Raw genomic sequence first — 22,451 nt, forward strand, 5'->3', positions numbered from 1 at the left:
AGACTGTCACGTCTCGGCAACCCGGCTGTCTCATATGCTCGTATCTCAAGGCAGACATTTGATCGGAATTGTACTCGTATCTCAAATGGCTCGTATGTTGTGGCACTCGTATGTCAAGGTATTACTGTATCAATAAAATGATGTCAAGTCAAGATCTGCTAAAGTACAAACTTTATTGTCAACTAATGACGAGCAAAATATGGTTTAACTATGTAAACAATACAGTGGTACCCCGACATACGAGTAATTTGAGATACGAGTAAAGTTTTGAGCAAATATTTATCTTGAGATATCTTTACACGAGGGAGATGCGGCGAGACTTTCACGTCTCGGCGAACCGGCTGTCTCATATGCTCGTATCTCAAAATGTATCTCGTATCTCAAGGCAAACATTTGATCAGAATTGTACTCGTATCTCAAATGGGTCGTATGTTGGGGCACTCGTATGTCAAGGTATTACTGTGTTCCCCCTTTTAAATCAATAATTGTAATTTTTTAATACAATTTTTCAGTATTTTTAGTTCAAAACTCATTTTGTAAAATCTAAAAATTTATAAAAAGCTAAAATAAACATTCTTATAGATCTAAAAAAAAACCTCAATATTCAGGGCTTTTAATCCATTTATAAAACTAATCTAAATATTATATCTAAAATGTTCCGGCCCACATGAAATCGAGTTGACGTTAACGCGGCCCGCGAACCAACCCGAGTCTGACACCCTTGATATACAGTAATCCCTCGAATATCGCGGTTAATGTAGACCAAACATGGCCGCCATAATCGAAAAATTGCCATGTAGGGTCATCCCTATTAAAATTTTTTTTTTTTTACTTCAGTGTTGAGCTCGAGTAGCAAGAGCGTTACGATCTTAATTTTTTAAATATACAGTAATCCCTCGTTTATCGCGACTTCACTACTACAAAAGGGGACGTGATAGTCTAGTACTAATGGACCCTGACACTGAAACACGAAATATGGACTCATCAAGCGGCTTTATCAATCGGTGGATGTAAACGATAATATTAAAGTTTTTGTTGTAGACAACACGAGGAGGGTGGCTGGCACGAGTCTCCCCTCGGTTTCCTTTCCAGCTCAAGGGAGTTGGCAGCCAGCTGGAAACATCCATCAAGTGAAGACAAGGGCGGAGGAGATAAGCCGTGGCACGGTGCGTCTGGCTGGGGAATATAGACCTCCAAGCCCACCGCAGTCGTTCATCTTGGTGACACGGTGACAGACTGCAAAAAGTGCAGCCGCTGCTGTTTGTTTACGTGGCCGTTAGCGTGATTGCTATGTGAATTGAGAAGGCTCAATCGTCTTCATTTTTGAATGAAAGACAGATATGTTTTGTGTTATTTATTTTGTACTTTTTCTAGCAAACGTAGTTTTGCATTTTGTTGACGTGGAAGAAAGCGACAGCTCATTTTGTCATTTTTAGTCAGCTTTTAGCAGGCTAATATGACTGGATCACAGTAACCTGAATCAGGTTTGAAGTATTAATTATTAATAAAAACACAGTTTCATGTTGAGATGACGCAGAAGCACTCAAATACTTATTACTACTACAGCTCCATCTAGTTGATGTGTAACACAATCCCCTACTACTACTTCTCCAAGTATTACTACAGCCACTACTAATACTACTGCCACCACCACTAATACCACTACCACCACCATCACCACTACTACTACTACTACTACTAAAACCACTGCCACCACCACCATCACTATTACCACCACTGATACAACTACAAATACAACTACCACCACGAGTACTAATACTGCTACCACTACTACTACTAGTAAGACTACTACCACCACCACTATTACTACCACCACTACTACTATCACTACAATTGCTACTACTACTAAGACTACTACTACTACGACTAGTACTACTACGACTACTACTACTAAGACTACTACTACTACGACTAGTACTACTACGACTACTACTACTAAGACTACTACTACTATTACTAGCATCACAACCGCTACTACTACAACTACTACTACTAAGACTACTACTACTAAGACTACTACTAAGACTACTACTACTACTAAGACTACTACTAAGACTACTACTAAGACTACTACTAAGACTACTACTACTAAGACTACTACTACTAAGACTACTACTACTAAGACTACTACTATTACTAAGACTACTACTACTACTAAGACTACTACTATGACTACTAAGACTACTACTACTAAGACTACTACTATTATTAGCACCACAACCGCTACTACAACTACTACTACTACTAAGACTACTACCACCACCACAACCACTAGTACTACTACTACCATCACCACAACCGCTACTACTACTAAGACTACTACTAAGATGACTACTACTACTACTAAGATGACTACTACTACTACTAAGATGACTACTACTACTACTAGCACCACAACCGCTACTACTACTACTAAGACGACTACTACTAGCACCACAACCGCTACTACTAAGACTACCACTACTACTAAGACTACTACTACTACAAGACTACTACTACTACAAGACTACTACTACTACTATTACTACTACTACTAAGACTACTACTACTACGACGACAACGACTACTACAATCACCACCACAATCGCTACTACTACTAAGACTACTACCACCACTACCATCACTACTACTTATAATTCGGTGCACCTTATGAATAAAACAACATTTTAAAATAGGCCATTCAGTGAAGATGCGCCTTATACATAGTGCAGAAAATACAGTAACTGTCATGCCATCTGCCAATCACGATCCAGGTATTGAGCACCCCTAGTACAGACCGTATTCATCCATTATTTCAAGAGTGGAGTGGATGGCCAGGATTAGGCTGCAGCAGCTCTTTCCCGTTTGATGCGCGCGAGTCAAAGCGGAGGGTGACGGGTGACCTTGAGTCGGGCCAACGCAATCATTCCGCCAGCGCTCGCTGTCACAAGCGTTCACATCTCTCATACATACAGTGAGAGGCTCGGAAGGGGGCGGGGCAAGAGCAGAAGCAGACGAGGATAATGAAGCTCTACCTGGAGAAACCACGCCATGGTGGTGACAAAGTGGCGGCTCGGGGGCCAGATCCGGACCGCCATATGGTTTTGTGTGGCCCGCGAAATTGAAGCGTGTCAACTTCATGGTTTAGGAATTACATTTAAAATTGAAAAGTTTTCCCTTTTGAAAATGAATGCACATTTCTTTCATTTAAAAAAAAATAGTTTGTTTATAGTAAAAAAATAAATACATTCTTAAAAGCTGAAAAAAATATTTCTTTCCAGGTTTCCACTTATTTTTTAGTAATTTAATTTTTAAAAAAAGAATACATTCTTAAAGGCTGAAAAAATATATATTTCCAGGTTTCCACTTATTTTTATTAAGTGAATAAAAAAATACTTTTTTTAACCAAAAATGTTTTAAGAATAAAAATTAAAATTAAAAAACAAATAAAACTGAACATGTTTACTCTTTTCTCATTTTAGTGTTTATTTGCCGATTTTCCGTTTTATTAAAATAATAATAATTATTATTTGAACATGTAGTGTTTTTTTCAAAAAAATTCTAAACCAAAATATGTTTTAAGAATCAATTTTTTTTTAAAATAAATAAAACTGAAGATATTTACTCTTCTCATTTTAGTTTTTAATATTTACTGGTTTTCCTTTGTATTTAAAAAAAAGAAAAGGTTAAAATACTTTAAAAAATATATATAATATTAATGTCTTCCCTTTTTGATGAACAAATTATAAATAAAAAAACAAAAAACTAAGAAAAACCAAAGAGCATATTTGCATTTAACGTTTTAAAATAGAATACAATTTCTACAAATTATCAATTAGAAAATCTGTCAATTAATCAGCTGATTTATTCTGGCAGCCTAACTGAAATAGTGATTAAAAAAACAGATTTGGCAAAAGACCCTTCACAAGGAATGTATTCCACTTGAGTAATAAGCACCGAGTGACACGGGCCGTCCCCCCCGTCCGCCATTTTCCGACTGGATTGAAATGGCGGATAAGATTACAGGCGCTCTCCAGACTTCCGCCCTAAAGATTTATTCGGTGAGCGATAAAGCGGATGCAGCTGCTTTGGAGGCCAGGAGGAGCCTTAAAGTGTTTTCCCTGATGTTTCCTTTCGGGAGACTCGGCTGACTAAAAGGCAAACTTCAGCCTCAACTCACTCTCGACGGCTCCCTCTACAGGCATCCACTCGCCTCTGTCAATTAAGGAACACGTCGAGTATACAGTCATACCTCTACAGTGGTACCTCGAGATATGAGCTTAATTCGTTCCGGGACTGAGCTCGTATGTCGATTTACTCATAACTCAAATGAACGTTTCCCATAGAAATGAATTAAAAACAAATTAATTCGTTCCAACCCTCTGAAAAAACACCAAAAAAGTGGATATTGGATTGGAAAAAAAATGTTTTATTTGTTCTAAATCGCCATCTATTAACAAAGTAACAAATAAATAGTGGTTTGATAGTACTAAAATGTGTTTACTAGTACTAAAATGTGTTTACTGGTACTAAAATGTGTTTACTGGTACTAAAATGTATTTAATAGTACTATAATTTGTTTAATAGTAGTAAAATGTGTTTAATAGTAGTAAAATGTGTTTAATAAAATGTGTTTACTAGTACTAAAATGTGTTTACTAGTACTGAAATGTGTTTACTAGTACTAAAATGTGTTTACTAGTACTAAAATGTGTTTACTAGTACTAAAATGTGTTTACTAGTACTAAAATGTGTTTACTAGTACTAAAATGTGTTTACTAGTACTAAAATGTGTTTACTAGTACTAAAATGTGTTTACTAGTACTAAAATGTGTTTAATAGTACTAAAATGTGTTTACTAGTACTTAAATGTGTTTAATAGTACTAAAATGTGTTTAATAGTACTAAAATGTGTTTAATAGTACTCAAATGTGTTTAATAGTACTACAATTAGACAGATTTCGCGGAAGGGAGACTTTTTGCACGGCAACGCGCTCGTAGCATAACATAAACAAATATAAATGAACTTGGATTACGATGCAGGCACACTCAAAAATAAGTTTAATCGAACCTTACACTAATCTTAATTCAAATTTTGTTTGACATTTTGATACCTTTCATCTCCCGGGTTGGCTCTATTGGCCCCGCCTCCACCCTGACTTTCAGATGCAACCTATCAAGGGTTGTTTGCTTTTGTCTTCCCTTCAAAATATTCCAAAAATGATGCACACAAATGTCCTCACAATAGGATAACGCACGACCACTTGCTAACGAGAAGTAGTATATACTCCTCTCGTATTAGCGAACAAGCTCCGCCATTCGCACTGACTAAAGGGGAAAAAACACTGAAAAAATGCAAGGCTCCGCCCAGTGCTTGTCAAGACATTAAACTAGGGAGTTGGGACGGGAAAGACAGTGGCCATGATGTTCTTATGAGCAGCCTCTCGCGTCCGCTCGTCTATCAAAATTTGTCTCGTATCCCAAGATAAATATTTGCCCGAAATTTTACATGTATCTCAAATTGCTCGTATGTCGGGCACTCGTATGTGGAGGTACCACTCTACTTATGAATGCCCCCAGGTACGACATTTTCAGGTTACAAAATTCTAGTTTTTTTTTCTGCGACCCTAATTTGATTCATAGACATCAAAATAAATTTTGTTTACCCTTTTGCCTACTAATATTTGAAATAAATGACCGTATTGGTGGAGTTTTGGCATTTTGTGCATGTCAAGTCTAATTTGTGCGCATATAAGCCGTACCCTCGATTCAGTAATGATTTTTTTTTGCCACAAATATGGCGTATACGCGAGAAAATACGGTAAATAATTTCCCGGCTCGTGTATGCAAATGAAGAGTGCGCTCTTACCACTTCATCTTCAGACCAGCACTTCTCAATCAACTTTGGTACCGGCTTCTTCACCAGCCTTTGGAGAGCTTTACCCGCGTCGTAGCTGCTCTCATGGAGCTGGGGGGAGGAGTTAAAAAATAAAAAAAATAAACATGTCTCGGTCACCCGGCTGTCTCGTATCTCAAAATTTGTCTTGTATCTCAAGGCAAACATTTGATCAGAATTGTACTCATATCTCAAGGCAAACATTTGATCAGAATTGTACTCGTATCTCAAGGCAAACACGATCAGAATTGTACTCGTATTTCAAGGCAAACATTTGATTAGAATTGTACTCTTATCTCAAGGCAAACATCTGATCAGAAGAGTACTCTTATCTCAAGGCAAACACTCGATCAGAAGTGTACTCTTATCTCAAGGCAAACACTCGATCAGAAGTGTACTCATATCTCGAGGCAATCACGATCAGAATTTGTACTGGTATCTCGAGGCAAACATTTGATCAGAATTGTACTCGTATCTTAAGGCAAACATCTTATCAGAATTGTACTCATATCTCAAGGCAAACATCTGATCGGAAGAGTACTCGTATCTCAAGGCAAACATATGATCAGGATTGTACTCGTATCTCGAGGCAAACACTTGATCAGGAATTGTACTCGTATCTCAAGGCAAACATTTGATCAGAATTGTACTCGTATCTCAAGGCAAACATTTGATCGGAATTGTACTCGTATCTCAAGGTATTACTGTATCAATAAAATGGTCCATTAAGGGAGGAGCTCTCGAAATAGGCGTTCGGGAAGCCGCTATGCTAGCTCCCGGGCTACGTATATAATGTCAGCCGTGATTAAGGAAGGTTTGTCCTTACTGTGTTGAGTGCGTTTAATGTAGTGTCGTCTCGAGAGGCCGCTAAACACCCGTCCTCCGTCGATCCTCCGTCGCACATCCCCGCAAAGGCGGCCATGCTCCTGTGGATGCAGCGATTAATCAACATGAGAACGGCGACTGGAAAATGATGCTAAGTTCACACTTAGCATTGCTTCACATCAGGCCGGATCGTCATTCGATTCCAATTAATCTTGACGCTACAGTTTAAGATAATGAAAAAACTCAGTTCTTGGGTCGAGGGTTCGATCCCAGGTGGGTCCTCACTGTGTGGAGTTTGTCTGGTTTTCTGCGGGTACTCCGGTTTCCTCCCATATCCCAAAAGCATGCATGCAATGCTAACTCTACGCTAAATTGTGCCTAACTGTGAGTAGTTGTTTGTCTCATTGTGCCCTTTGATCGGCTGGCCACCGATTGAGTGTCCCACGTCAGCTGGGATAGGCTCCAGCACCCCCAGCGACCCTTGTTGGGATACGCGATTGACTTTTATTGTGAAATTTTCTCCATTTTTGGAGTAAACTGCTCACTTTAAATGCAAGATTTCAAATATGAAAACAAAATAAAACATCTTAAACGGTATATAGCACTCAATAACGTCAGTTATTTAAAAATAACATTAGCTTAGCATTCCAGCTAAACCAACCACGACAGGGCCAAAAGACAAAAATAACATTCAATTAAATTGCCCCTAGCTATGATTGGTTGTCCGTCTCCTTGTGCCCTGTGATTGGCTGGCTGTCGATTCAGAGTTTCGGTAGTTATCCGGGATAGACCCCAGCACCCCCAGCGACCCTTGTTAGGATAAGCAATTGGCTTTTATTGTGACATTTTCTCCGTTTTTAGAGTAAACTGCTCACTTTGAATGCAAGAATTCAAATATGAAAACAAAAAAATTGTATATAGCACTAAATAATGAACAATTATTTAAAAAAATGGTATTAGCTTAGCATTCCAGCTAAACGAACCACGACAAGGCCAAAAGACAAAAATAACCAAGTAAATTGCCCCTAGCTATGATTGGCTGTGCCCTGTGATTGGCTGGCTGCCGATTCAGGGTGTCGGTAGTTAACTGGGATAAACCCCAGCACCCCCTGCGACCCTTATGGAGGATAAGCGACTCAATAAATGAGTAAAACTTTAACCCCTAACCTAAAAAAAATGCCCCCACATGAATTATTTTCTGCCTTCAATGCGCAGCTTTGGACTCATTTTGAAATTTGATAGCTCCGCGTATGCTAGCTAATTGGGCTAATATTCACCTTGCGGCTCTGAGGTACATGAGAAGGTCACAGTCGTTGACTCCGGGCATCCAGACCAGTTCTTCGTTCTCCGTGACGGCCTGACCGCCGGAGGAGGGGAAAGGCTGGAGCTCCGGAAGCTTTGCCTAATTAGGTCCGGGGGAGACGGAGTCGGACAGATGGTGTCACGCTACAAATAGCCAACAAGCTCGAAGAAAAAGATCCGCTTTCCAAACCTGTCGTCAAACATTCGCTCCGAGCGACAGGTTACTGAAATTTCCTTTTTAGGCTACTCGACACGACTAATGACGTTAGGTAGTAAATGATTTGGTGGTAGCATTTTTTGGCTAGCAAATCCGGCTAGCATAATGGATTTGAGTACTCGCTGCCATTAGCAAACATGTAAACATTCCTTTTCTATACATTACATGTCAAAATAAAATAGTAATAATGATTCGAGTACATTAAAAAATTAAAATACAAAAGAATGATTTTTTTTACGGTAAAACAACGCGTTGGGTGATTGAATTGAAGATGCGGGATGTGGTGGTGGTGGTAGTAGTAGTAGAGTAGTAGTAGTAGTGGCAGTAGTAATAGTAGTAGTGGTGGTGGTGGTAGTAGTCTTAGTAGTAGTGGTGGTCGTAGTAGTCTTAGTAGTAGTGGTAGGGGCAGTTGTGGGAATGGTAGTAGTAGTGGTAGTAGTATTAGTACTCATGGTGGTGGTGGTAGTGGTGGTAGTAGTATTAGTACTCATGGTGGTGGTGGTAGTGGTGGTAGTAGTATTAGTACTCATGGTGGTGGTGGTAGGGGCAGTTGTGGGAATGGTAGTAGTAGTGGTAGTAGTATTAGTACTCATGGTGGTGGTGGTAGGGGCAGTTGTGGGAATGGTAGTAGTAGTGGTAGTAGTATTAGTACTCATGGTGGTGGTGGTAGTGGTGGTAGTAGTATTAGTACTCATGGTGGTGGTGGTGGTAGTGGTGGTAGTAGTATTAGTAATAGTAGTGATGGTGGTGGTAGTAGTAGTAGCATTAGTACTAGTGGTGGTGGTAGTGGTATTAGTAGTAGTGGTAGGTAGTAGTGATGTGGTGGTGGTAGTAGTAGTAGGTAGTAGTGATGTGGTGGTGGTAGTAGTAGTAGTGGCAGTAGTAATAGTAGCAGTGGTGGTGGTAGTAGTCTTAGTAGTAGTGGTGGTCGTAGTAGTCTTAGTAGTAGTGGTGGTGGTAGGGGCAGTTGCGGGAATGGTAGTAGTAGTGGTGGTCGTAGTAGTCTTAGTAGTAGTGGTGGTGGTAGGGGCAGTTGCGGGAATGGTAGTAGTAGCGGTAGTAGTATTAGTACTCATGGTGGTGGTGGTAGTGGTATTAGTAATAGTAGTGATGGTGGTGGTAGTAGTAGCATTAGTACTAGTGGTGGTGGTAGTGGTATTAGTAGTAGTAGTGGTAGGTAGTAGTGATGTGGTGGTGATGGTAGTAGTAGTAGTAGTGGCAGTAGTAATAGTAGTAGTAGTAGTGGTGGTGGTAGTAGTCTTAGTAGTAGTGGTGGTCGTAGTAGTGGTGGTCGTAGTAGTCTTAGTAGTAGTAGTGGAGGTAGTAGTAATAGTGGTGGTCGTAGTAGTCTTGTCAATGCAGGTGAGAACTTACTTGGTGACTGGGGCCCACCCGGATTTCCCCCTGAGTGCTGTTTAGCCGCCTGTGGAGACAAAAAAAAGCAAATACTATTGAGTTTGATTTCTTTCATAAAGGGACAGTACATAGTATATTTATATATTATATATACTATATTATATACAGTGGTGCCCCGGAGCGTTGCATTTTTTTTTGTTTTTAGTACTATTAAATAAATTTTAGTCGTATTAAACCACTAGTCATGTGTTACTTTGTTAATAGATGGCGAATTAGAACAAATAAAAACATTTTTTCCAATCCAATATCCTGTTTTAGGTGTTTTTTCAGAGGGTTGAAACCAATTAATTTGTCTTTAGTTCATTTCTATGGGAAACGTTCATTTGAGTTACGAGTAAATCAACATAAGAGCTCCGTCCCGTAACGAATTAAGCTCGTATCTCGAGGTACCACTGTAATGAAAAAAAAAATATTATAAGCGCGCTAGATGTGGCGGCGACTCTCTCACTGGGCGGTTTCCATATTTGACCTTACAGGTTAGCGGGGACCCATATGAACCCAGTAAAAGAGCCACATGTGGCTCCCGAGCCATTAGGTTCCTTACCCCTGCTCTAATAGAAAAGCAATGCTACCGGTGCAAACGTTGGTCGCCATAGCGACCGCACTTTAATAATAGTGTTCCGAATCTCCAGCTGCAGCGGATTAAAGAAAATGACAAGCCATTCCTTCTGAAAAGCCGTTCCCCGCGGTTGCCCGGGGCAACGGCGCTGATTTTCATAAAGTCGTGAGCAGGGCAGCCCAGAATGTGTCAGTGTGATTTGCACCACGAGAAAGCTAACACTCCATCACGGAGGCCCGGCTGTAACACGAGAGGCTCTTTTGGTCCCTTTATAGTCCCGAAAGCTTCAAATTTTACCAGACAGATTCTTGCTTGACTCACTGTTTTCTCGGCGGCCATCTTGGTTTTTTTTATTAGAGGAAATAAGAAACTATAACGAGCCCAGTCAAAATAATTACTGTAGAGACTTGAAGTTCAGATTAAAAAATGGACGACGAGAATTTTTCGTGGTCGATCGTTGCCAGATAAATACGTGGAGGTTCAAACGGGTTTTTTGGACGGCGGCGCTCTATATGAAAAGTTTAAAAAAAATATACGGGGATTTAAAGATGTTACTAGATTGAAGAAATGTGTACTTTTATGGGAATAATAAGTTTTATTCATTTTGAAATTCAGACGGAGAAAGGAGAGGTGCAGAAATGATAAAAACCTGTATTTTTGCCATTGTGATGGTGGCACATGATGTGATTACATTATTTTTATTAATTATATTATTTTAAAATCTTATTTTTGTGTGTGTGTGTGTGTTTTATATATTTATATATATTTTTCTGGTAACATGTATAAAATAAATTAACTAGTTTATCAAATAAACACAATCTAGGCATGAAATAACTGTCTAAAAAGAAATGTATCATTGTCATTTAAAAAAAATATATAATCCAATTAATTCTGTCCCCCTCATTAGTTTTAAGTACATTAATTCACAAGTATGCATGAAATAAAATAAATAGCTAAGGTTGATTGGGGGATTAAATTGACTGTTCTGTCAGATTAGCATACCCGTAGCAATTTCTCACTCATTAAATAAAATATAAATTAAATAAATAACATTTTTTGGCTTACACTGAACTGACTGCATTTCTTAAAATTGTGTGGCTATCAACTTTTCCTTATTATAATGCTATTGTATTGTTATATTTTTATTTTTCATCCCATAAACATGCATGCTAGGCTAGCTGGTTGAACACTAGCTATGATTGGTTGTCCTTTGTCTCCTTGTGCCCTGTTATTGGCTGGCTATTGATTCAGGGCTCCCCTTGCCTGGTGACCGTAGTTAGCTGGGATAGGCTCCGGCACCCCCAGAATATTTTTTTTCCGCTCCCTTATTGATTTTGTCATGTTTTTAATTAACACCAACCTGCCCAATGGACTAAAGTTAGAAATTAGTGTTTGGTTATAATCTTCCATATTTACCTGAATATCTTCATTAATGTGTGTTGTCCCTTTGTTAAATAAATCAAACATAAGTGGGTCAGAAAGTTATTGATTGAAAACACGCCTGTTCAGATTACGGCACGTATTAAAATAGTTTAAAAATGCCCTCGTCGCTAATTAGCTAGGAGGGAAAATGTGTCAGCTATTTTTCTAAGCTAGCTCACTTAGCACGACACTGTTTTTTTTTTTACTTCCGGAAAAAAATCTGGCAACAAAAGCCCGACGGTCACGTCTGGAACACGATTACCCTTACTCGTAATCAACCCTGGCCCCGCCCCTTTATCAATTCCAACCAATAGCGACGAGAGCATGTGGAGCACTGACATAATTACAGCAGAGTAAAAACAAGAGGAGAGAGCCGGGTTGCGCGACGCGGCGCGGCGGCACTCGAACGCCTTTAACAGGCGTCGCGGAAGCGGCGAGCTTTTGTGCGCAGCCCCCTTAGCGCCGCGGCATCCCATAGTAAACAGAAGCTACAAAATGGAGCCCCCTCCCGCTAGCTCCTCGCGTCTGCGACGACGGCTAATCGCGTTAGCATTTCGGCTATCGCAGTTCGACGGGAAGCTCCCCCGTGACAGCCGAGGAGAGGCACCGCTAGAGCGGTTAGAAGAAGCTCCCTCACTCGCTAGCTCGGTTCCACCTACCTCCGCGGGCTGAACAAGTCGTCCGTGTCCGACATGGAGCCCTCTCTAGCGGGTGTCGCTGCGTGTGAACGACGCCGACGCCACCACCCCCTCCCCGTCCGTCGCGCACCGTCGTGGGTGCTGTAAAAATGGAGAGGCGTGCGCCGACCGACTCGGTGGCGTGACCTCCGCCGTCTGCTCGCCTCGCCTCGCCGTTTACGGGGACGCCACTGAGCATGTGCCGCGACCCCTCGGCGGAGAGCGGCCAACCAGAGGCGCAGACACACGCACGCACGAGACGGAAATCGTTGCCCCTCTCCACCCGCGAGCCACGACCCCCTCCGCGCGTGTCTGCGCCATCATAAACACGGGTGCAATTGCGAGGCTGCTGCGCGCTCGGAATACCAAACGAGGGGGAAAAAAACGGGGCTCGGATAGATACAATGTCGCCATTTGCTAACCTTCTCCATGCAACGCTTTAATAAGCCCTTATAAATCGATAATACTACATTCTAATAATTAATAGTGACTATCTTCCTCAGAGGGGCATCTACCCACAAGGTCCACCAGATGGCGCCAGTTTCTACCGTCAACCGCTCTGCACAAATAAATTCCCAACAACATTTTGGAGATTGTCTGGATGAATATATTAAGTGTAATAATTAAGCGAGTGTTCCCCAGAACGTCCAGCAGATGGCGCCGTTCTCAACAGTCAATTGTACCGTACAAAGAAATTTCCTACAACATTTTGGAAATTGCCTGGATGAATATATTCAGTGTAATAATTAAGCGAGGGTTCCCCAGAATGTCCAGCAGATGGCGCCATTCTCAACAGTCAATGGTACCATATAAACAAATTCCCAACAACATTTTGGAAATTGTCTGGAATATGTAAACTGGACTGTAATAATTAAAAGTGACTCTTCCTCAGAAAGTCCAGCAGATGGCGCTCTTCTGTACAGTCAACAGTTCTACACAAATTCCCAACAACATTTTGGAAATTAATATGATGGACTGTAATCATTAAAAGTGACTGTTCCTCAAAAAGTCCAGCAGAGGGCACCCTTCTCTACAGTCACAGTTCTACACAAACAAATTCCCAACACCATTTTGGAAATGAATATGTATGTTCAACTGTAATAATTAAGTGTCTGTTCCTCAAACATTCCATCAGAGGACGCCCTTCTCTACAGTCAACCGTTCCACACAAATTTCCAATAACATTTTGGAAATTGCCTCGGTGAATTAGTATGCTGGACTCTATATAATTCATAGTAACGCTCTTCCTCAGAGAGTCCATCAGATGGTGCCAGTCTCCACAGTCAAGCGTTCTACCACATTCGTATCAAAACAAAAGCACTCATAAAATGGAGCGAGCCACTACAGACTGCCCAAAATTGCATAAAAGAACCTGTGCAATTAAAAAAAAAGAAAATGAAATATACCAACAACAGTTCAACCCACAAAACAGTTGTAAAACAATAAGGTAACTTCATAAAATCTAATTAGGAGGACTTTGTTAGTCAAAATAGACACACTGATCACTATAATATCATATAATCCTACATAAGCAGCCATGTCAAAACTGTGCATGGGTTGATAGTAAAAAGAAATTGTCCTTACCTGGTCTCCGGGTTGTAACCCAGGATATAGAAAAAGGAGTCGATTCGGGCTTTGAACTCCCGGGCAGCAAAAATATCGGAGAAATGCGAAATGTTGCATTTCCCCCTGTGGAAGAGCAGAAAAACAATTAGACAAATGTTATTCAAAATGAGGTCTTTCTGTAAAAGAAGCAGGGTGGGCTTGCTGATTTGCATTGGAACATTTCTATTGGATGAAAGAACTTTGATTAAAGACAAAAATAATTGAATTGAATTAAAATTAATGCTTTTCTTGTCATTATACAAGTATACTTTCAGGGCCGCCATTTTTTACGAAAATTCAAACCGTCTCATGACAGGCCTAAGTAGCAAAAATGCTATGCTACATTTTGAAGTTAGCGCCAGGCTTCCCACATTTAGTAAAAAAAAAAAAAAACATGTTAGGTGATGTCATCCCTCGCCATCGTGAATAAATTATCAATATAAACTAAAGATAGACATTTTACTGGACTTTTTTCGACCCTGAAACTTCAAAAAGTTCATTTTTCAAGACAAAACCCTTATAAAGTGTGATTTATGGGTGTGTGTGTGTATGTTAAGATTCTCACGCTACGTTTGTCCAAACCGTGCAACGTAGAGAGTTGAATTTTTTTTATAATGGCCAGAAATGGCTGTCGGATCCTAATAGACTGATTGGATTTCAATTTCTTCACTTTCTCTAAGTGTGTAAACTCAATCTTTTATTTGTTAAACACCAATTTCTCAAAATATATATTTTTTAATAGTGCAACAATTGTCTTTTGGTTCTAAACCAGCAGGTCATAAATATAGGAATGATCTCAGAAAGCTAATTTTGCTATATTAGGACGGGAAAGGGTAAAATGCAATTTTTCGGTAGCGTAAATCATCCAGTATTTAGCCGTATGTATTCAATTTGTCAGGCGATGACACTGATTACGTAAGAAAGTGCAGCATTTGTGCAGAATTTTTCCAAAGAGTCCTGCTAGCTTACCTGAGAGCAGCAGCGTGGTAAGTGTCCACGTAGTCCGATATGAAGAGTTCTCGACTCCTGACCACTGGGTCTGTGATCACCAACTCACGTCCGGAGTCTAAAAAATAAAATGAGGAATTTTTTTTAACAGTGAGTGGTTAGCATGTCCTCACGGTGGGAAACTTGGGTTCAAATCCAGGTCGGTCCACCTGTGTGGAGTTTGCATATTCTCCCCGGGCCTGTGTGGGTTTTCTCCGGTACTCCGGTTTCCTCCCACATCCCAAAGACATGCATAGTAAGCTGATTGGACACTAAATTGCCCCTAGCTATGACTGATTGGTTGTTTGTGTTGTTGTGTCCTGCGATTGGCTAGCCACCAATTCAGGGTGTCCCCCGCTTCTGCCCCGAAGTCAGGTGGGATAGGCTACGGCGACCCACGTGAGGATAAAGCGAGATGAGATAAATTTTACTACTAATTTTAGTACTCCGGTTTCCACCCACATCCAAGAAACATGCATGCTATGCTAATTGAACACTAAATTACTGCTAGCTAAGAGTGATTAGTTGTCTGTCTTCTTGTGGTTAGCGCGTCAGCCTCACAGTTTTGCAGTTGAGGGTTCGATCCCAGGTGGGTCCTCACTATGTGGCGTTTACATGTTCTCCCCGGGCATGTGTGGGTTTTCTCCGGGTACTCCGGTTTCCTCCCACATCCCCAAAACATGCATGCTAGGCTAATTGAACACTAAATTACTGCTAGCTAAGAGTGATTAGTTGTCTGTCTCCTTGTGGTTAGCGCGTCAGCCTCACAGTTTTGCAGTTGAGGGTTCGATCCCAGGTGGGTCCTCACTATGTGGCGTTTGCATGTTCTCCCCGGGCTTGCGTGGGTTTTCTCCGTGTACTCCGGTTTCCTCCCACATCCCCAAAACATGCATACTAGGCTAATTGAACACTAAATTACTGCTAACTAATAGTGATAAGTTGTCTGTCTCCTTGTGGTTAGCGCATCAGCCTCACAGTTTTGCGGTTGAGAGTTCGATCCCAGGTGGGTCCTCACTATGTGGCGTTTGCATGTTCTCCCCGGGCTTGCGTGGGGTTTCTCCGGGTACTCCGGTCTCCTCCCACATCCCCAAAACATGCATGCTAGGCTAATTGAACACTAAATTGCCGCTAGCTAAGAGTGATTGGTTGTTTGTCTCATTGTGCCCTGCGATTGGCTGACCAACAATTCAGGCTGTCCCCCAACTGGTGCACATAGTAAGCTGGGATAGGTTCCAGCACCCCCCGCGACCCTTGTGAGGATAAGGGGTTCAGAAAATGAATGAAAGAACTCCTAAAATCATCGGAGTCACAAGTGCATTTGCAGGAAGTTCATGAAACAGCCCGAATAGTACAATACAATCCCGTCAATAAAATGTGTTCACCTGGGGAAAGACCACCACACTAGATGTGAGAAGACCCTCGGGGACGGACGGGTGGATGTGGAGACGTGATCAGCGCAGAGAATGAGGCGCTACTTTGACGGATGGCTCGACTTGTTGTGACAGGCCGAGCGAGACCACAATATACCCGCGGCCTTGGAACATTAATCCTAATAATCCCGGCACGCTTCGACACTTTTACTGGATAAATACGCGCCGTTTGGTCGCGAAAACAAACGCTACAAACGAAGCCTTGCCGTCGACCCCCGCTTTCGTCGGAACTTGGTTTGTTTATGCATTTGACCTCAGGATCTAGGCCACGCCAAACGTATATATTTAGGGGCGTTTGCATCCTGGGGAGGGGAACTGAGAGCAGCTTAGTGCACATACAGAAAGTGTCAACAACACAGTGTACACATTACCTCCTTATTTAAAGAGTGAGTTTGAGGTCAGAAGGTCTACAAAACATCTCAATCTTCTCCCACGTTTAGTGTAAAAATAATAATAATAAAAAATAAATGTAAAAATATTATTTCTATACATATACATAAACATATATCTATAGTATCTATGTGTATGTGTATATGTACATACATATACACATAGATATACATATATAATGTAGTTTCCGGATTATAAATCTCAGTTTTTTTCCCATGGTCCAGAGGTCCAATTTGTGTTTGAAATATTTCAAACATTACTAAATCATTACACATGTTATTTTCACATTGAACCACAAGAGGGAGCTCTAGGCATGTGTTTAAATGCGAGCAATGGCAGGTACAAGTGAGTTTTTTTCACCTTTTATGCAGATATGGTTTATTTTTTTCTGGAATTTCATTCATAGACGTCAAAATAAATTTTGTTTAGTGTTTTAACTGTTTGTATTTTCTCTATTTTGAAATAAATGAGCATTTCAGTCGCATTGGTCTTTGTTACCTTGCAGTTTGGGGCATGTCAAGTCTAATTTGTGCGCATATAAGCCCTACCATCAATTCAGTTATCATTTTTTTAGCGACAAATATGGCCTGTATGCGAGAAAATACAGTACAGTAATCCCTTGATTATCACGTCTTCACTTATCGCGAATTCACTACTTGATTTTTTTTTCCGCTACCAATTATTTTTTTAAAATTAAAAGTGTTAAAATCCATGCTGAAACTCATAAGCAGAATCTTTATTTAAAAAAAATATAATAGGAATGACCCTACTTTGTGTTTTTTTCGATTATCGGGGCCATGTCTGGTCTACATTAACAACAATATTCGAGGGATTACTGAATATCATTTCACGTGTTATTTCCAGACCTAACCGCAAGAGGGAGCTCTAGCCCGCGTTGACAATTGACCTTTTGCAAAACATAGCAGGCACATTGTCAGTTCATTGTTCATGCTTCATTTAACGTTAGCACGCCGTCCACTGATTCAGCCTGTTGTTTTCTATTCTACTTTTATTTAATATTTAAATTGCCTTTCACAATGCCATGTCTCTTATTGTCATATTTTATCAAATAAACCTCCCCCCAAATTGTGACTCATACTCCAGTGCGACTTTTATAAATCATTATTATGCATTTCACGTCTTTAGCAGATTATAATCCGGCAAATCCGCTATTAATCAATCGCCCACATCCCTCCCACTCAATCCGTCTTCATCAGATTATAACCCGGCAAATACGGTATTAATCAATCACCCACAGCCCTCCCACTCAATACAACTTGGACGTCTATTGTCATCAGTGGCTTCCAAAACGCAAAAAAAAAAAAGTTGCTCTTTTACGGGGATGTTTTTTTTTATTTTTAAAGGAAAAATTGTGTTTGCTCGGAGTGAAGTTGATGATTTGAAGAGCGACTGGCGCATCGGCTCGAGAGCCGCATGACACCGGTGGTTATTAACACTTGACAGCGTTGCCATGGGAACAGCGTAGCAGCGGCGAATAAGATCCTCTCCCCAGGACACTAAGATACGCTTTCCATTTGAAATGCAAACCGTAGCTTGTTCTCGTAGCCTTTACACATCTGGAGAATAGACGTGTGTGTACATATGTGTGTAAATGTGTGTGTGTGTGTGTGTGTGTGTGTGTTTACCATTTTCATTGTTGCGATCCTGCACCAGGTGCTGGTAGACCGAGTCGGGCACTTCTGATTGGCGGTAGTACCATTTCACATTCATCAGCAGATGGTCTCGTTTACTCTGTAACGCACAGACAGACATTTTGTTTGATCATAATGGCGCCATTTAGCTTCCTGTCAACACTGTTGCTAGGCAGTAAATCCATTATATGCGGTTGGAAGTCATTTACAGCTTCATTTAAATCAATCAAAGAGGTGTGGGGGAGGGGGGGGGTTCATTGTCACAAGCAAAAGTGGGAGTTTATTGGATCTTTTCATGTTGTGGTATATTTTTATCGAACGTTATGTCGCAAAATACCGCCATCTACTGGTCGGGTGATGGAGTACAGTGCGGAGACGGACTGTAATTCTTTGTATGGCCGGCAGGTGGAAGCAAAGGGGTGAGAAGACATGGAGAGGCAAAGAAATGGGGGAGGGAGACTGAGGTGAGTGAGGCATGAAGAGGGCTAAAATAGTGTTTTCATTTCATGTTATGTTTATTTTTTATTTTTTTTATTGCACCTCACATAAAGTCAAGTGAGCGTCGCTGCAGTTTGACGCCAGACCGCCGGTCTGTGACATCATCGGGTGTACGTGAACGCCGCCATGGGAGGCGGAGAAATGAGGGAGATGTATGTACGTACGTCCCCCATTTTGTGTTTCTCCATCGGTACGTGGCGGAAGGTGAGGTCAGAGTTATGATATTTACTGTATATTGTTCGGTTATGTCACCGGGCTGAGACCACCTCTCCCATTTTTTACTGACTCCGCCCCTTCCCTGGCTTAATCGCTCTTATTCCAAGACCTCCAGTCTATTTTCCTCCTCTGGGGGAGCGTTTGATTTCACAAGTAACGGACAAAGGCAGAATATCACTCAGTTGCTGTGAGAATAAAAAACGTAGCCCCCCGCAAATTTGTCTTAACCCCCCCAAACAGTCTATTGACGTTAAAGGCGTGATTGGCTTCCGGACGAGCGCGGAAAAACAAGTAGTTAGCCGATGGTTATGCATAATTAAAATATCAAGAAAGACGTAAATATTGCAAGAAATAAGCAAAATAGCCTGCGGTTGAGCTAATAGAATGCTAAGGATGAAATAAAATGGTTATTTGAGAAGAGGTAGAATTTCTCTTCCTCTGCCAAGTGTCCAAATTAGATTGAGAGACGGAAGCGGCGAGTGGCGTCGAGCCCTCTCGGGCAAAAGTGGGAGGGACGGCGGGGACGGCAAAGTGCCACATGTGGAGTGGATGTGTGAGAAAAACACAGCTTTCAATTATGATGAGGCTATGAAAATGTGCGGCGATAAAATATGGAGCGTCAAGGGAGGGGGGTATAAAATGTTGTTACGTTGTTCCGCTTTTGTGACAGCCATCAAAGAAAACAGATAAAATGAAGAAATGATGGAGTCCAACTGCTGGGAGAAACTTCCCCGCCGACTGTGAGGCCAATGAATACAAGGCCTCTCGCGAACACGGGGTTTTTAGTCTGTTCCTGCCAGAGGTGAAACGTGGCTTGGCCCACACACCCTCAAAAACGGAGGGACCCCAAGAAGAGAAATAGAGGGATAGATTCATTGGATTGAGCTGTAGTAGTAGTAGTAGCAGCAGTAGTAGTGGTAGTAGTAGTAGTTAGTGGTGGTAGTAGTAGTGGTGGTAGTAGTAGTGGTAGTAATAGTAGTAGTAGTGGTGGTGGTAGTAGTAGTAGTAGTTAGTAGTGGTAGTAGTGGTGGAAGTGTTAGTAGTGGTAGTGGTAGTGGTAGTAGTAGTAGTAGTGTTAGTAGTACTACTAGTAGTAGTAGTAGTAGTAGTAGTAGTAGTGGTAGTAGTGTTAGTAGTACTACTAGTAGTAGCGGTAGTAGTGTTAGTAGTAGTAGTGGGTTGTGGTAGTAGTAGTACTAGTAGTAGTAGTGGTAGTAGTACTAGTAGTAGTAGTGGTAGTAGTGTTAGTAGTAGTAGTGGGTTTTGGTAGTAGTAGTGGCGGTAGTAGTAATAGTGTTAGCAGTAGTAGTGGCGGTAGTTGTAAGTGTTAGCAGTAGTAGTGGTGGTAGTTGTAATAGTGTTAGCAGTAGTAGTGGCGGTAGTAGTAATAGTGTTAGCAGTAGTAGTGGTGGTAATAGTGTTAGTAGTAGTAGTAGTAGTAGTGGGTTGTGGTAGTAGTGGTGGTAGTAGTAGTGGTGGTAGTAGTGGCAGTAGTAGTAGTAGTGGATTGTGGTAGTAGTAGTGGTGGTGGTGGTAGTAGTAGTAGTGGTGGTGGTGGTAGTAGTAGTAGTGGTGGTGGTGGTAGTAGTAGTAGTATTGGTAGTGGTGGTACTAGTAGTATTGGTAGTGGTGGTGGTAGTAGTAGTAGTGGTAGTGGTGGTGGTAGTAGTAGTGGTGGTAGTAGTAGTATTAGTGGTGGTAGTAGTGGTGGTAGTAGTAATAGTGGTGGTAGTAGTAGTGGTGGTGGTAGTGGTAGTAGTAGTAGTAGTGGTGGTAGTAGTAGTAGTAGTGGTGGTGGTAGTAGTAGTAGTGGTGGTAGTAGTAGTAGGGATTAGGAGTTGTGTAGATGGAGCTGTGCAAAAGGAAATTTCATGCAATCAATCACTAATATTGATCCACATATAAGGTGCGTCGGATTATAAAGCACAGTAGTAGCAGGAGTAGTGGTCATTGTAGGGGGTTGTGGTATATATCCACGAGCTGGAGCAGCAGTAGTATTAGTAGTGGTGCACTGGATGATAAAACGCAGTAGTAGTAAGGGGTTATGTTATGCATCCAAAAGATGTAGTAGCAGGGCTTAGGAGTTTGTGTGTTGGAGCTGTGCTAAAGGGAATTCCATGCAATGAAATGGAAAAGGAGAGACTCGAAGAAAAGGGAGAGTGGGATTAAGTCAGGGGGGCTTATTTGCTCTCGTCCCAATACGCCTCCAGCGAACCAGGGTACAAGACCGGTCGGTCCTTCATCCAGTGTGGCGATACCAATCTGGGAGTCATGCTCCAGGAGCTAGAACACAATGGCGCCGCCCTCCCTTCGCCGGCTCAGCTTGGCCACGCTCGGGAAAGCCGAGCGACGGCGACACTTGGAAATACTTTGGGAGTATCGCTACTAAATAAACATCAAGTTTATCTTCGGGGCGAAGAATCTGGCAGCTCGCTTTCATCAAGTGACTGAAACAAGAGTCAGTTCATTCCCCCCTTTTGTCGGTCTTTGAATAGACCGTGCTTGAGCGCTTGGCTTTGTGCGGGTGCAAGGGTGCATGGGTGCGCAGTCACCTCTGCAGCTGGAGCCCTTGTGTACGCACACCCCCGTGAAAAGCAAACTCAAAAGCCAGGAAATACTTTAGTTAAGGGGCTACGTTGTTAGCAATGACAACAAAAATGGCGTCGGGGGTGGGAAATTCATCCCATGTTTCTGATTGGATGAAATCAATACGGGGGGTCCTCGAGTTAAGACCAGGTTTTGCGACCAGGTTTTGCGGCCAGGCCTAGCGACGCAACCCGAATTTCTGCCGAAATGTTAAAAAAAACACTTAACTTTGGTCTGGCTGTAGCACATCTCTCCTTGTTTTTAAGATATTGAGCTTGGTTTTCATGGTAGTTACCGTATTTTCTCGCATATTAGCCTTAAAATTGTTGGATTTTACCATTTCTCTCGCGTATAAGCCGCCCCCTGATTCACAATTTTCACCTTCATTTTCATGGTTTTTAATTGGGAGTACAAATGTGTTACTTTGAAAGGAAAATCTTAAGAAAAATCATCATAGGTAATGTTTCTAAAATATTGTATGAATCAAAAATTACGAAAGTGTTGCCTGCACGTAGACAAATTCAAAAAGGAAGTCAGGTGAGCATTACAACCAGGAAGTGTGTTTGTAGTGGTGTAGTTTGTCATTTTTAGGTAAGATGGCGGCACCCCGAGTGAGCAAAAGTTTTTTTTTCACGTTTTATGCAAGATACGGTTTATTTTTTTTCTTGAATTTTATTCATAGACATCAAAATAAACTTTATTTATTAGCATTTTATCTGTTTATGTTTTCTCTATTTTGAAATAAAATGACCGTATCAGCCACATTCTCTTGCG

General features: G+C 41.3%; 1 protein-coding gene across 5 annotated transcripts in view; it reads right to left on the minus strand.

Moving 5' to 3' along the window:
• Window positions 1-22,451, minus strand: part of rerea (arginine-glutamic acid dipeptide (RE) repeats a) — a 188,663-nt gene that overhangs the window by 31,273 nt on the left and 134,939 nt on the right. For 3 of the 5 annotated variants that reach the window (XM_077615585.1, XM_077615591.1, XM_077615578.1), the window contains exons 4-10: window positions 18,372-18,477; window positions 14,888-14,984; window positions 13,898-14,002; window positions 9,614-9,662; window positions 7,998-8,122; window positions 6,722-6,821; window positions 5,869-5,967 (exon numbers count right to left, since the gene is read on the minus strand). In XM_077615585.1, the coding sequence (XP_077471711.1) occupies window positions 5,869-5,967; window positions 6,722-6,821; window positions 7,998-8,122; window positions 9,614-9,662; window positions 13,898-14,002; window positions 14,888-14,984; window positions 18,372-18,477 (681 nt within the window). Of the gene's footprint in view, window positions 1-5,868; window positions 5,968-6,721; window positions 6,822-7,997; window positions 8,123-9,613; window positions 9,663-12,295; window positions 12,597-13,897; window positions 14,003-14,887; window positions 14,985-18,371; window positions 18,478-22,451 lie in introns of those variants that run through there. The other 2 variants (XM_077615605.1, XM_077615599.1) reach the window with 1 other exon arrangement.

The sequence above is a fragment of the Stigmatopora argus genome, chromosome 1, assembly GCF_051989625.1.
Source record: "Stigmatopora argus isolate UIUO_Sarg chromosome 1, RoL_Sarg_1.0, whole genome shotgun sequence".
Lineage (NCBI taxonomy): Eukaryota > Metazoa > Chordata > Actinopteri > Syngnathiformes > Syngnathidae > Stigmatopora > Stigmatopora argus.